Source organism: Micromesistius poutassou (genome assembly GCF_964030765.1).
Source record: "Micromesistius poutassou genome assembly, chromosome: 20".
Lineage (NCBI taxonomy): Eukaryota > Metazoa > Chordata > Actinopteri > Gadiformes > Gadidae > Micromesistius > Micromesistius poutassou.
In genome coordinates, this window is record NC_140290.1 from 12,877,283 (window position 1) to 12,893,123 (window position 15,841).

At 44.5% G+C, this 15,841-nt stretch overlaps 1 protein-coding gene across 1 annotated transcript in view; it reads right to left on the reverse strand.

The window, feature by feature from the left end:
- Positions 1 to 4,978: 4,978 nt before the first annotated feature.
- Positions 4,979 to 15,841, reverse strand: part of ppp1r9a (protein phosphatase 1, regulatory subunit 9A) — a gene marked incomplete at its 5' end in the record, with an annotated part of 20,624 nt that continues 9,761 nt past the window's right edge. Inside the window, 12 exons of the mRNA XM_084484875.1 lie at positions 4,979 to 5,446; positions 5,892 to 6,074; positions 6,282 to 6,305; positions 6,563 to 6,679; positions 7,704 to 7,752; positions 8,840 to 8,893; positions 9,230 to 9,305; positions 9,765 to 9,915; positions 11,127 to 11,200; positions 12,240 to 12,387; positions 13,021 to 13,117; positions 14,381 to 14,610. Of these exons, the coding sequence (XP_084341001.1) occupies positions 5,276 to 5,446; positions 5,892 to 6,074; positions 6,282 to 6,305; positions 6,563 to 6,679; positions 7,704 to 7,752; positions 8,840 to 8,893; positions 9,230 to 9,305; positions 9,765 to 9,915; positions 11,127 to 11,200; positions 12,240 to 12,387; positions 13,021 to 13,117; positions 14,381 to 14,610 (1,374 nt within the window). The 3' untranslated portion in view covers positions 4,979 to 5,275. The remainder of the gene's footprint in view (positions 5,447 to 5,891; positions 6,075 to 6,281; positions 6,306 to 6,562; positions 6,680 to 7,703; positions 7,753 to 8,839; positions 8,894 to 9,229; positions 9,306 to 9,764; positions 9,916 to 11,126; positions 11,201 to 12,239; positions 12,388 to 13,020; positions 13,118 to 14,380; positions 14,611 to 15,841) is intronic.

Sequence of the window (15,841 nt, forward strand, 5' to 3'; positions counted from 1 at the left end):
TGCGCATGCGCATCTTTTTTTGGATCTGCGCGCGCATCTTTTTTTTGGACATGCGCACGCGCATCTTTTTTTGGACATGCGCGCGCAGGTCCAAAAAAAGATGCGCGTGCGCATGTCCAAAAAAAGATGCGCATGCGCATGTCCAAAAAAAAGATGCGTGCGCAGATCCAAAAAAAGATGCGCATGCGCATGTCCAAAAAATGCGCATGCGCATGTCCAAAAAAAAGATGCGCGCGCAGATCAAAAAAAAGATGCGCATGCGCATGTCCAAAAAAAAGATGCGCGCGCAGGTCCAAAAAAAAACATTTGTGCGCAGGTCCAATTTTTTTTTTTTTTAATTTTTTTTAATTTATAATTTTTTTTAAAATAATCTTTTTTATATAATTTTTTTTAAAATAATTTTTTTTTATATAATTTTTTTTTTATAATTTTTTTTTATATAATTTTTTTTTCATAATTTTTTTTTATATAATTTTTTTTTTTCATAATTTTTTTTTGTATAGATTTTTTTTTTCATAATTTTTTTTGGACACTTTTTTTATACCTTTTTAAATATTTTTTTTTTCTCAATGTGCCCTGCGCCACCTTCAGCAATCTATTTAACTCAATTAAAATGTATTAAATGATTTTTGTATCCTTAAAAAAGCAGTGCCGCCTGTTGATAAAATAAGCCCACTCCAGTGTTTCCCACACATAGGCCAATATTGAACAACGAGCGTCACAAATTGATTCCGCTTTTCTTATTTATTTTTACTTGAACGCGATTTTTAAATGTAACTCCGCCAGACCGTAATCGCGCCCCCGTAATGCTGCCAGTCCGACGTGTTCCCATTCCGACAGTCCTGTGCGCGTATGCAAATTAGCCATGTGCGCCAAACTGAAGAAGGGCCCTATCTTGCACCCGGCGCAATTGACTTTCTACACCGACGCATGTGTCATTGCTAGTTTGCACCCGGCGCAAAGCTGATTTTCCCCCGCAGCAACCAGGCACCACTACACTTGCATGTTAAATATTATGATGTCAAAGATTATTCATACGTGTGAAACTGCATAGAAATAGCGTGTGGATTGTGGAAACATTTTTTTCCCTGCATGAATGAACATGAATGAAGTATAGTAGGCTATGCCATCCGTTAAAATAATAATAACAATAATACATTCGAGCAAAGTATATTCCAGGCTTCCAAAACAAAGTTATTTGGGAAAGAACAGCTGATACAGCGGTAAGTTGTACTTTTAAATCAATGCATCTGCAAACACCGTACAGCAAACGCATATGTTCTTGACCCAGACATCGTGTAGGCCTACAAGCCCATTACTTTTAGGATTGATGAGTATTTGATCGTGGGAAAAAACATAGTTTTACCGCGAGTGAGTATTTAATAGAATGAATGAATGCGGGTGATGCTTGGTGCGCGTGTGTGTGCGCGTCCATCTGTCTAAACACACGCAAATTAAACACGTAAGTGTATGAGAAGGAAATCGAGTCAGTCGACCTGCGATAAGCAGCTGATTCTGAACGGACCCGTCTTCGAGATGGACGTGTTCTAACGCATTTTTAATCAATGAAATGTTAACACAACAGTATATATCTGACCATTTAATTTTCGAAATTTTAGGTGAAGCCGAGCTTCCCTTGCAGTAGAGAAGTCGCCACTACGAAACAATGCAATGCAACTAGCGGGATATAAACAAGCTCCAGCGAATTACTACAATGCAGAAGTAGTGGAGAATGGCGAAACACAGCAACTCTAGCCTACTCTCAACCAAAATAAAAATAATCGCCGCCCGGTGCAGCAGTGTGAACTGCGCCGTTTTTAGAACGTCTCAGCCCGTCTCGTCGCAAGGAGTCGCGAGTTGCAAGCAGTTGCGTCGCGAATCTTTGGCCTGAACTGGGCTTTAGCATTATAAGCAGTGGCGGTTTTAGGCACGGGCGAAAAACGAGACACACGAGAAAGAAAATGATCCGCATTTTCTATTATCGATAATACCCCCCCCCCCCCCCCCCCCCCCCCCGTGATTGGTAGATCATCTACCAAATAAGTAAATGCATAGATACAGTCTATGAGAAAACAGTAAATCAGAACGCTGCGCACGCGAAGCCAGTTGTTTCGGCAGGGCGCGCGCACCTGTATCTCGCGCTGCAAGGATTTTCACTTAGTCTGACCCTGGAGTTTGGCGCCGCGTCTGATTATAATTTCATCAATTTCATCATGTATTGCATCTACCGTTGATGCAATACAGAATTACTGTTGATGAAATTATAATCAGACCCTCAGACCCTCCCAGACACCCCCCCCCCCCAAAAAAAACAACTCATCGGATCTACACGATTCACACAAGTCACCCAAACAGCCGTGAAAAAAGCGGCAGCCGCCGAAAAGCGCGCTGTTTGCATCCCTGAGTATTCACGTCGCCTTCGGCGAATAATTGTTAAATAGCCGACGTTATGATAAATAGGCTACTAGTCGTAGTAAAATAATAGTAAAGTAAACATGTTCATCATGAACCGTTTTCAGATCAGGATGTCTGCTTTGTGGGCATCATTTGAAACATTGTAATTAAAAACTCAAGGAAACATTGCCACTGAGCACACAAGCCAGACAGAAGAAGGCAAGCCAAAGGAAACAACAGACAGGGCCTGCACATTTTATTCAGTGTGACAAGTAGCTGCCAAATCCAACTTTTCATAATGCAAAAGAAAGAGGGAGAAGGAGCGAAGGGAAAGGAAGAATAGGATGAAACACAAACAGCTTTGTTTGTTCCAAAGCGTTAAAGCGTGGCGAAAAGTTTGTGTGTGAGTGACCCTCTCTCTACCCGTCACTATGCACAGGAAAGACGGACGGACACTAGAATGTTCCAGGCATGGCCCAAAACAACATCCTTTACCTACAGATCGCTATTCATCCCACCAGCAGCACAGGCAAGTCAATCAACAAGAAAGAGGGAATGAACACAAAATGGAGGGGATCCCCTTCTGTAGCAGCACTAGCAAACTGTACACAGCCCAGCGCCAGGTTAGAAAACAAGGCTTCTTTAGGGTTTATAATACAGTATATTGCTTTCGGCATATTTCACTGTACATAGAAAATGTTCAGTGGACGGACTGATCCATCGACTGGGTTGGTGGTGGGGGTCGTATTCACAGAAAAGGTCGAGGGTCAATAGCTTACGTTTTTGTTTAAGAGGAAGGATGAAACAACACAGAATTTTCTTATTTTTTTGCAATTTTTAAAATGGGATGACATATTCAAGTTGAATCAAGATCTCAAGTCACATTGTTGATGATTATCCATTGATATCTAAAAAAAGAAAAGAAAAAAAGCGTAGGCCTATATATTTATTTTCTAACGTAAAATCTTTTTTGGCCAAGAAAGAAAGAAAAACACAATTGTGCATAAATCATTAGGTGGTGTTAATAATACTCTATTTCTTGCATAACTTACTGTAGCATAAACAATAGTCAAGATGGTTCATAAAATACATAAATAATAAATAATAACAGTTTCATTCCAGAATGGTACTGTAGCTACCTTTTTGTAGCGTTGAGTGAACGTAGAGCTCAAAAAATACTTTCCAACTTTCAAACAGACAAGTGTAAACGATGAATGTTGAATGAGCCATCACTAAAATATGTCCTATTGTATTTCACAAGTGCAACTTCTATCACGTCCTTCATCTGTAATGAATTATTCAACACTACAGCTCCAGTCATCTTTCTTCCAGAATATCAGATTTGTTTAAATATGTTAAGAAAGAAAAAAAAACGAAAAGCATTAATATTAAGGTATAGCATTCTTGGATATTCATTCACATATTCTCAGGATCACAGGTGTCAAAAGAAAGGGAATCAAACAGTGATTTGTATGCGTGGGATTCGATTTCTCTTGTTTAAATCAGATCAATAATAAATGTTTTTCGTAGAATGATTCGGATGATCCGTCGTCGGATTGAAACACGTATTTAGAAGTGAATAGAGATAAATACTCATCTATGATTTTCCCAAAGGCAGCAGTTGGGTAATAATCATCTGTTGTTTTGATCATATAAAAAGGAGGTCGAAAGCGGGTTACACACGCGGCGTCAGAACGGTATGCATATAAGTACGAGGTTTCACTTTGTAATCATGGTGGCATGACTATATGGGTTTTTATGTCGTCTTTACTGTACATCGTACACTACCACAGTCTCCATTGCCGTCCTGGACATCCTGTTGAGTTCTGGCGGTTCTTTCCTGTCATTTTCATATTTTTTGTCTGGGAAATTGCTTTTATAACATTTTAAGAACAATATACAGAGTCAGTTTCACACAAGTCCATAGTGGACTTTCCAGTGTTGTGGACTTTTCCAGTGTAGTCACAGATGGGGTCCTTAGAGATCTGTTTTCTCTCAGTCAGGACCCACTTGCATGGCAAAGTTCCAGTGTTCAGATTCAGCAGCAATGAGAGGCAGCGGCACTGGCGACATCTAGTGGCAGACGTGTGTAATTGCCCATAATGATCTCTCTCTGTCCCCCCACAGAATTTGTGTGAGTGCTTGTGTTCTTCATCACAACTGTCAGGTACTTCCCAACGAACGCCTCCGAACAGGATATATTACTGTATATAATTCTGCCTGTCACACGATGGCACACTAGAGATATCTGCATCTATATTCGTCGCTGTATATGTACAATGCCACTTGTAAGGGCCGCTTTCGTACACATCCATTAATATGGCTAATACAGATGGCTCTAAAGAAGAAGAAGCTAAAAGATATGTTTTGGGTGGATGCGCAGGTCACGTTTAACCCTCTCGCCATCTAACCATGAATATGAATAAATACATGTACAGCAATAAATGTCTAAATAAATATAGATCTGAGCAGATGTTGCAACCGTAAAACAGAAATAGTGTTGGGTGGGGGGGGGGGGGGGGGGGGGGGATATAGAAGTGAACAGAACAGGGGGTGATCGCTGGGGAGAAGGACGGGCGGGGAGGTGGGCAGCAACCTATTAACAGTGTGAGCACCTTTTTTTTGGTTTTCTACTTGGTGAAAAAAACTAAAACACCCCACCCAACAGCCTGGTGGTCGCACTGTGGACCACCACCACCACCACCATCACAACCACCACCACTGGGCCATGTGGAATATTTGAGCAGCATCGGGCATCTTTAAGGGCACCCCACTGAGGACGCGGGGGTCCTTGGTGATGTCCCGGGGTCTCAAGGTGCTACTGGGTGCGGGGAGCGTGATAAGAACAACAGTAGGGGAGGTGCGGGGCTCCCCCGGGCTCCTAGGGCTCGTCCTGGCTCTCTCTCCGCTGCTCCTGCTCTCTCTGGCGGAGCTTGTCGCGCTGCCTCTCCATCTTGTCCCGGTTCCTCCGGGTCTTGTCCTGCAGCACCTTCAGCTCCTTGATCTTCTTCTTCAGCAGCCCCCGGTCCTGGGACGAGGAGACGCCCAGGGCCTGCACACACACGCAAGCGCACACACACACACACACACACACGTGCAGACGCACAGACATACATACGCACACACACACGTACACAGGCACATACACACACAGAGACACACACATGGCAGGCACACACAAACACACAAGCACCCATTTTCACAATGGACTTAACCTTCCTTCACCTTTATTTCTACTTTGTTTTATGCTACCACATTTATATGTCCGCCCATTCTGCGACTATGGCAGTTTGTGCTTGATGCTTCGAGGACTTGGCGTTGGCGGGTGTCGTATAACGTGGGCATGTGAAGCCGTTTGAGGCTCACTGTGATTAAGTGTTAGTGTTATTGACTCAACTTGCCAATAGTCCCGCCTACGCAGCTACAGCTCGTCGATAAATACTACATACTAGAAACCTTCGCCGTTTTTCTCTTTTTTGTGGGAGAGGTTCGCTCACCTTCAGCTCATTGCTCTCCAGCAGCAGTAGGCGTTCCCCGTCCACGTTTTTGGCAGTGAATTCTGGGACGTGGAGTTGCAGGTTGAGTCCGACGAGCCAGCGGGCCACCTGCTGGGGGGTCCACTCTGTCACGCTGAGGGTCGGCCCCTGGTGCTGCTTAGGGAACTGGGCCTCGTCTAGGATCTGCAGACAGGAGGACAGGGTGACTGTACTCGCATATCTATAAGGGTATGAAGGTGATAAAAGATAAGGCCTCACCGTTACATGCGATGACTAAAAGCGGGACATGGATGTCTAGATAACTAAATGGGAAATCACACATGGGAATCTATTCTGTGATTAAAAAAAAATTCAAACGTGAATGCCGCAGACATTGAGTGACATCCTTACCTCGTCCTCTATCATATCCAAACTCTGAGCATGGCCGCATGTAGGACAACAGAATACAACTTTATTAACACCAAATGAAAAAGGCACAAACAAAAACGCCGTCCGCACCGCATTGCAGACAGTATCCTCTGCTGAAGAAGGAGCGTGACTTTGAAACCCAGTAGAGACACCTCAGTGTTTAGTCACACGATGTCTCGTGGTGTCAAAGAGAGGCTTGTGTGTGTGGGGGGGGGGGGGGGGGAGGAGGAAGGGGAGGGGGAGGGCGGCGTCTGTAGGCGCACCTCGTCTGAAGAGAGGGCCGGCGCGTGAGAGAGCTCCGACATCTTGGCCTCGTTCAACAGGCTGCTGATCTCCACCGAGCTGCTGCTGCTGCTGCTGTCGGCGCTCAGGGCCGGACCCTGGGAGACAGGAGAACCACAAGAGCCAAGGTTTGGGTTTACATCGCCCGGGTCTTTCCAATGAGCTCAGGCTGGGAGTTGTAGTTTTTTTTTTTTTTTTCCCCTTTCACCCGCAGACCCTAAGGATTAGTCAATTAAGATGGATCAGTGATATGTTTTTGAGTGATATAGGGTGAGAAAATGAAGAGGAACAATGCATGTGCTAGAATGATTGTGTACTAATGAAGATGAGCAGTGTGTATCTAAATCATTTCTGCTGGGGTAAGAAATTGGGATTTTCACATCAGAAAAAATTATACGTTAGTGACAGAATTCTTAATATATGTAATACCAAGATCAGCCCGGCCTTTGGTTGAACAAATACATTTCAAACTGATTTGATTTAAAGCTGTATTCATTGATTAATCAACTTATGTCGGTTGACCAAATGTGACATCTGGTTGCACTGGTTTCTTGAGATTTGGCGATGTAATTAGTTTCAACCTTTATGATTAGGGAGAATTTATTGGTTTAGTTATCCCTATTTACCTTAAACCACCAATCACTGGCCATTTGGCCAAAAGGGATGCATGATTGGACGAGAGTAAGGGATACACAATATATACAATACCAAATAATATGAATAGGAGAAGAAGTGGGGCCAGGTTAAAAAATTCTGTTGAACAAAAAGCAGGTTTATTTAAATGAATAACAATAGCAACTAAAAATACTTGAAGAAAATAAGGTTGATTTAAATCATAAAAAACAACTGAAAACCCCCAAAAAAGGGTTGTCCTATTTCTATTTGGTTATCCACAATTTTGCTAAAATGACCTATGATTGAATACATGATTGGACTATTAGTTTTACTATTCAAGTGTTTTTCCAACTGCCTCATTAAAGAGCACTGTAATTGGTTGGTGTTTTTCACATTAACAGTTCCTGTCCTTGGATGGCGTAAGCCTTGCGGCGCCATGGCAACATTCACCATAATACAACCATGACATCATCAACCCTCTGTGCTGTGCAGTTTGACCTCATATACCTTGGCCGTCAGTTTCTCTGGACTGTCCTCCACCGAGAGCTCCGTGGAACTGAGAGAGAGGGACAAAGACAGAGAGAGAGAGACAGAGAGAGAGAGACAGAGAGAGAGAGACAGAGAGAGAGAGACACAGAGAGACACAGAGACAGAGACACAGAGAGAGACAAAGAAACAGAGATAGAGACGCAGAGAGGGACAGAAATAGACACACACACACCCACATACAGACAGACAGACACAGAGACAAAGAAAGATAACGAGAAACTTTAGAAACTTAATGGAGATGATGACATAACACTGACTTCCCAGACAGCTTAATAATTTTCAAATCTTGTCTGTGTGTGTGTGTGTGTGTGTGAGATGGGAGAGAGAGTGGGAGAGCGAGGCAAAGAGTGACCATGCCCCTAGTGTGGGCCAACTGTGGGTTGTTGTCCGCCTGTTGTCCTGTACCCCTGGTTTGAACTCCCTCTCTCTCTCTCCATTTTTCCCTACTTTCCTGCTTTTCCTCTCTCACGCACACACACACAAACACTTTCTGCCACACACACACACACTCTAGACTCCTGACCAGTGGCGTCACTAGGCTGTTTTATTCGGGGCTAAAGCCCCGGATCAAATTTAAATAGCCCCGATAGCTCGATACCCCCCACTGAGCCCCGGATGTTTAAGAAACCTAGAATCGCGCCTGCTCCTGACTGATTATATTGCTGCCGGAAATGAGTGCAGCAAATACAGGAATGTAGTGAAAACTGCATTATCCGATACACATAAATGTAGGCACTGTAAGTATGCACTGTAAGTAATTTGGGTTAACACACATACACACACTCTTACACATCAATGATTGTGTACGCACACAAACACACACACACCAACAAATACGAATACAACAGAGGGGTGTGTGGGTGTGCACTTGTGTGTGTTCCTGGTGCTGATCCAGAAATAAAAAAAATGAAATGACAAGAAAACTTAACAAGAGACTGCCCACTGTGGAGAAAACACATCATAATTAATGACTAGCAAAAGAGATCAATAGACGCACGCACGCACGCATGCACGCACACACACAGTGTGTCCCTTGGGTAAGATCCAGTAAAGCAAAATTCATGAAATTCATGGTATCTAAACAATGTGTTTACCTGTTTACCGGCGATGCCCGGGGATCCTTGGTTTTGCTTTGCCGTAGCGAGACTCTGAGAGGAACAGAGAGGAGATGAGAAGAGGCAGCTGGTGTCACGCGTTACTATGGTAACCAATACGGTGATCACAGCCTATATGTTCTCACACGCTTTGACACTTTTTGCCGTTCGAAAAGTTGTAATATTCTATACTGAAACTAGTCCTTGTAAAATATGGCACATCTATGTTTTAACACGCAAATAAACTATGCAGCCAGCCATTCATTTTTAAAAATGATTGATGAGGCTCCTGTGGGTTCATGGATTATAGGCGGCTGTCCTACCACTGGTTATCCCAGTACAGTGTTGTGTTGTTTTCTATCTAAGGATTGGGAATGGGCCAGGTCATACCCGGGCCCCGGGGCCTGACTGTTGGGGCTCTCCTCCACACTGCCAGCCGCTCCAGACACCATGTGAGACTGGCACCCTGCGGACAAAAAACACACTCTTTGACGTCCCGCAGATGATAAACATACTCTTTTGAAGCATGACTCAGCTCCCGGCTCCCGGCTTCCGTTGCGTCATCATGATTTCAGGTCTTATTGGGTTTAGTTCGGTTTCATCTGCAAGGTCATTTTGTTTCGGCGTCCGGTGAGTGTGACTTTGAGCATTTCATGACACCTGACTTTTCATTTCTATGTTTTACTCTGTAACAAAATGTTGACTTTTAAGCCAAAGGAAATAACAAAAACAAAAACAAAAAAACCTGAGCATACAAAACCTAAAATGAGGCCGCTTCATCGCCCTCAATACAAATATCTTTTAGCATCAAGAGCTTTTAGTCTGCATGCTAAAAACTAAACGGCCGCTGTATCGACACTGCCCAACATTTTCTATCCCTGACACCGCTTTATGTTGTATGGGGCAGGGCCTAATGTAAACTGACCGTCCTGATTGGTTCCCTGCGGCAGCAGTGATCGTCTCGGCGAACCCTCAGTGCTGCCGGGATTCCTGAGTCCCGCCCCGTCGAAGGACGCCGCACTGCGCACCGAACCGCTCCGGCTGTGGGCGGGACTTCCTGTTATGCTCTCTGACACCTGCCATCAAGAGAGTTGGGAGGGGAGGGGTACACAGTTAGGACGAAACAAACCGATATGATGTAGACCAAATATATAATTTGTACAGTAAATATGAAATACTAAAATATGAATGGAAACAAATGCAGGCTGGCTCAACCTGCTAGCTCCCCAAGCACAAGGCCAGCAGGGGTCCCTTTGTTCACCTCGGGGCCCTATTGGTAAGTTGGGTCGGGAAACCTTCTAGAATCTTTTGGGAAACCATAGAAACTAACTGAGTTCTCCATTCCAAAAAATACAAACATTTTACAAATACAAATACAAGAAAGAGTACTTTTTAGCATTGTGTAGCATTTTACCCTAGCTATCTTTTGTTGTGTACAGGGAATGGGTTAACCTAGCAATTGTAAGTGCTTGGCACTTGTTTCTATGAACATCCTTACTGTACCCACAGCGATATATTGTTGTTTCTCTTTCTTCTAGCCCTCAATGTAAATGTAAAAGCTAGTGTAATTCCATTTCCTCACCAAGGTAACATTGAGAATGCCAGACAAATACCTTTTCATGTTTGCCCAAAGTCTAGAAGGTTTCCCCCCCCCCAACCAACCAGTATGGCCAGAGGGTGAATACCTTTACAAAATCAATACCCAGTAATGACCCAGGTTCCATTCCGACCTGAGGTCCTATGCCACACAACACAACTCCTCTCTCTTATAACCTTCCTATACTAAAGAACAAATTATTTATTGAATAAAAAAACGCACACAACTGCTTCATCATTCTGCTTTCTCTTTATCTTCAAGTTCTTCTTATTGTGTGTTAAGATACAAGCGACACTCTGAGGTTCTCAGCTTCGTTTCAAACCTCATTTCCCAGTCTGGGAGCCCGCATCAGGCCGGTCACGACTCAGTGCTCCTGCCTTTCTGCCGCCGTACTGCCTATGCTGCTGCTACGATAGCAAAGGCCTACATTAGCGTCTCTCCATCGGCGGCTTTTGTAACACACTGCGAGACAACCGCATCATTCGTTTCGCTAGCACTGAACACTAGCACAGAGGTTAATGAATCTCTTTGAGAAAGGTAATATCATATCAGATAGGATGGCCTTAAGGAGCCGAATGGCATAACAACAAAAAAAAACACACACACACACACCAACACACACATCAACAAACTCTATTGTGACTTGATGTGAGAAATGAATTGAATTTGACTTTCGGCTTATTGACAAACCTCTCCCTCTGTAGAGCTGATGCTGCCTCTCACCCGACCGCCGTGGTTTGACTTTTTACTGGGAGAATCCAACCCTGAGAACACGCACACACAGACACACAAACAAGTTGTTCAATCAATTTTGATGTACAGCGAGGCAAGTGTGTTTCATGCAGTGAACCTAAGATGCAGCGATGTAATAACCAAGTTAACTCTCTGAACTGTAAAACGATGTATTAGCTGCGTCATAAACTTAAACACTGGAGCATGAATGGATGTTCCAGCAGCAGCCAGTTATTCTAACAAAGTACCACTGAAAAGTTTGTAATAAAAAAGGCCTGCAATCCTACGCCAAGCCAACAATGGTGGGTCTTGTGCATTGGTTTGGCAGACTGCGTATGAGGGAAGTGTTCCAAGGGATCTGCTCATCTCCATTGAGTGCTTGAAAAACTGCTATTGCTTCTCTTTTTGCCATCGTGAACTGTTTGTGTTCTTGTCTCTACATGCACGCTTCAGCAATGCTTTTAAATTAAGGGATACATGAAAGGAGAGGCATCCTTGTGTATGTTTACTGTATTAATCGAAATAAAAAGGGATTGGAGTGCACAGAAATACAGTTTGAATTATTGCTGTTCGTGTACTCTGTTGAAGTACTCTGTCTGTACTCTATGAACCCTACCTCCAGCACTTCAATAAAAACGATTCAAGTTTGGGTTGAGAGTTGTCCGGGAGAAGAAGAATCATATTTGAGCTGGGGACTAGGGATTGGTGAATCTTTTATTCTTCCAGGGCCAGACACTGATCAACAAAATGTGTCTGTCTGGAGTATTAATATCCCGGTGCACTTCATCCTTCCCATTACTTCACTAATTCTAAACGCTCCCCACTAATCTAATCATTCCCCCTCTCTGCAGCCAGACCTTCTCAGGCTTAAATATGAACTCAATTAACCTCCCATTAGGGATGGAAATAAAAATAACTGTTTCAATCCCCCCACGCCCTCACTCCCTGCTTCACCTCCGCTACCTGGTTCGTCCAGGAAATTTGCAACTGCCATAAAAAAACAAAAACAACCGCGGCAAAGTCATCTCCGCGGCAACGGACCTGCGGTCAGCGTATGTGCAGGGGCCCCACCTCGTTGCTGCTGGGGGCCGGACCGGTCTGCGGCGGCGCTACTGTTACTGCGACTGCTGTTGTTGCTGTTACTGTTACTGTTGTTGTTGTTGACCTGGATGCCGTTCTGCTTCATCAGCTGCATCAGCTCCGACTCCAGCGTCGCAATCTGGAGAGAGACGGACAGGCAGGGAGGGGCGGGAGGAAAGGGGATTAGCCAATGGCCTTTTAGCGTTGTTAAAAAACAGTTTTAGCAACGTCCTGTAAGTGTTATTAAGGGAAGGCAAGTAAGTAATTGGAGACTCTTTACGACTTATGTAAGGTGGCCCTGTGAGCTAGACGCACTGTTAACAAAACACATGCAAATAGACAAATCACAAGCTAATAAAGAGTCGATTTTCATAATGTGTAAATAAACATTACGTTCCTAACTTTACGTTTTAGCTCATTTCCAACACCACTGACACTGGATAGCCGTCTAACGTCAGTTAGCGTAGTCTCCAGACGTGTTCATCACTTGTGAAGCATTTCTGTTTTGTGTTGTGCGGTGCTGAAATCGCGGCGTGTTTTCAACACGCGGGGACCGGGGGACGTGAAGCAGCGGGACGTGAGACGGGTGACGACGGCTTCCTCAAATTTGCTCGCGCTTGTGTCTCTTTGCGCGTGTTCTCGAGTTGCAGTGCGTTGTCGTCTGAACAGATGTCGCCGTTGTCTTTCGCTTTGCGCGGTTGTTCTGGTTCTGTTTGCGCTGGGCCGTCTTGGGTTGCGGCGCTCTGAGCTCGCCTTTCGAGCTCACTCTCACCCTGACTTGCAGGCTCTGGATCTCCGCCAGGTGGGCCTCCTCTGCCTCCTCCAGCCTCTTCCTCTCAGCATCCTCCTTCTGGACCAGCTCCACCTCCCTGGGGACACACGGGGCGGAGGAGAACCGCGGGGGTGGGGGAGTTAATGTGCTGCTGAGTCACTTCGCTTTAAGATGGAGCCCAGAATGGGGGGGAAAAAGCGACGGGGATGACACAAATAGAGACATTGAGTGTGAATGGGAGTGTGTGTGAGAGTGAGTGTGTGTGTGTGTATGCGTGTGTGTGTTTGTGTGTGTGAATAGTTTCCTCTTCTTAATCGGCGTGAGGGGAAATCTTGGGCCATTTCCAAGACTGTCACTTTGACTTATTTCACACACTGACCTCGTACACATAACAACTCTAGCACGCAGACATGCCCACACTCACACACACACTCAAATATGGCCTCCCTCACTGCCCCAGACACACTCTCTAACTATTTCTCTCTCTCTCTCTCTCTAACAAAAAGAAACATGATCTCTTTCTCATCTCAAAAACTCACTATGTGTTTGTCTCCCTTTTACTTTTTCTATCCCTCTCTTACTCTCACAGTTTTCTGCATAACAAACTGAGGCTCCTCATCTAGACGTCTCCTTCACGTCTCCTCTCTCTGTCCTCTTGGTCCTTGCTGACTTGGCCGCTGTGTCCTTGTTTTAGTGAACTAATCTCCTCTGCTAGCGATTAGCATACAGAGAGTTAGCTTCCACAGCACAGAGAACCTGAGCTTTACCCCGGGGAGCTCTGAGCCAATTAGGACCAATCAGAATGGTGGGGAGAGATCAGAGTACTAGAGGGGAGAAGGGGAGGAAGAGGAGGAGAAGAGGCTGAACGGGTGAGGGCAAATGATGGAGGGTTTTTTGCATGGATTCACAGAGTGAAGATGCATACGTTTTTCTTACTTGCTCCATGGTTAATGGCTGAATGAGTCATTTAATGATCGCAGTTAGAAATAATGAATGTGAGCTCTTGATCAATTTGGAAATACAATAAAGTAAGTGGGCTTTAATAACACAGCCACGAAACGTGTTGGGGGCTTAACGTGAATGAAATGTTTAAAAAAAATTAGTTCGCATAACCCCTTTTCCTCTATCAAATTTTAAGCCCTAGCTGCATACACATTTACTTGGCAAGTTCTTTAACAAGTTCAGGTTAGGTCTTGTGTGGGGCTTGTTGTTGTTTTGGTCATTTCATTCGGTCATACATATTTAAACATCGCCTTAGCGTTCAGGCTCTTCCTTCCCATGTCATGACACAGAAACAGCAGCCAGCAGCCAGGATAATTAAAACCCAAACAAACAAAATGGCTGCCCTGCCACCACTCACTTCTGCTGGTAGTCCTTGATGAGCTTCTTGGCCTTGTTGTACTTCTTCTCCAGGGTCTGGTACTGGGCCTGGGCCTCCTTCAGGTGCTCGTTGACCGTGTGGCAGAGGGTCTGCGCCTCTATCCAGTAGCCCTCCAGCTTCATCATCCTCTCCTTGTTCTCCTCGATGCTGGCCTTCAGCTGGCTCTTCTCCTTCTCCCAGCGCTGCTTCTCCCGCTCCACCGACGCCAGCTTGGGTAGAGGGGGGGAGGGGTCAAAGGTCAAAGGTCAAAGGTAGGGGTCGATGGGAACATGGAGGGAATGCAAATAGAGCCGAGTGGGTCGAATAGAGAAAAATTAAACGAAAACCTAGAGTAACTCAAAAGGGTGTGGTTATCAGGGGGAAAACATGCATTCCCATATGCCCAAAAAGGACAGGATCCAAAAATTTGAATAGTCCCCCTCCATAAAATTCTATCTTTTATCTTCTTCCCTTAAAAGGTATCTCTGGCGTTTCTCCTCTAATGCAGTTCAGCATGTGAACCATGAGCGCATCAATTTGAGTCATAAAACCGGGGCTATTAAATTTGACTGAGTATATAAATTTCACACAGTAAAAGGAAGATATGGTTGCACCGACACACACACACACACATATACACGCACACACACACGTATACACGCACACACACACGTATACACGCACACACACACACACACACACACACACACACACACACACACACACACACACACACACACACACACACACACACACACACACACACACACACACACACACACACACACACACACACACGTATACACGCACACACACACACACACACACACACAGACACACACACACACACACACACACACACACACACACACACACACACACACATACACACCTCTCATTAAGACATGTGTCCTTGTCCACAAACACATGCTGCTCAGTTCCCAGCTACAACAATCACCGGAAGCATTTCAGACGTTAGCTTATCGCTGCTTACTTTAGATAAGCTTATAAAAAGCCAACAGAGAGGCCATTATCCCGGACACAGAGGGCCACTGCTGAAGTAGAAGCAGGATTGGCTCGTGTTTAGGGTGTGGATGAATGGTTCTGGGTTCAATACCCAATGTTTGCAGTCTACCTGTAGACATCCTTGAGCAAGATGCCTAGCCACTAGCTGCTTATTAATGACGTGTCCATAATTCACAGTAGGTTACTTTGGGTCAAAGTGACTCTTAAAAGACTAAATAGTGAATATACGCGTACAAACAACATTACTCAAAAAAACTCCCAACTGAAGGTGAAACATTTTTTAACCAAGTTGCGCAAAATTAAAAACAGTCGTGTAGTGAAAAGAACCCACCACAGCACAAATAACCAGGGACACAAATGGACGAATAGTCAGCATTTCAGAGATAACTGAGCTTCTCTCCTGACACACTTGTGTTCCACAACCAGCCACTCAAA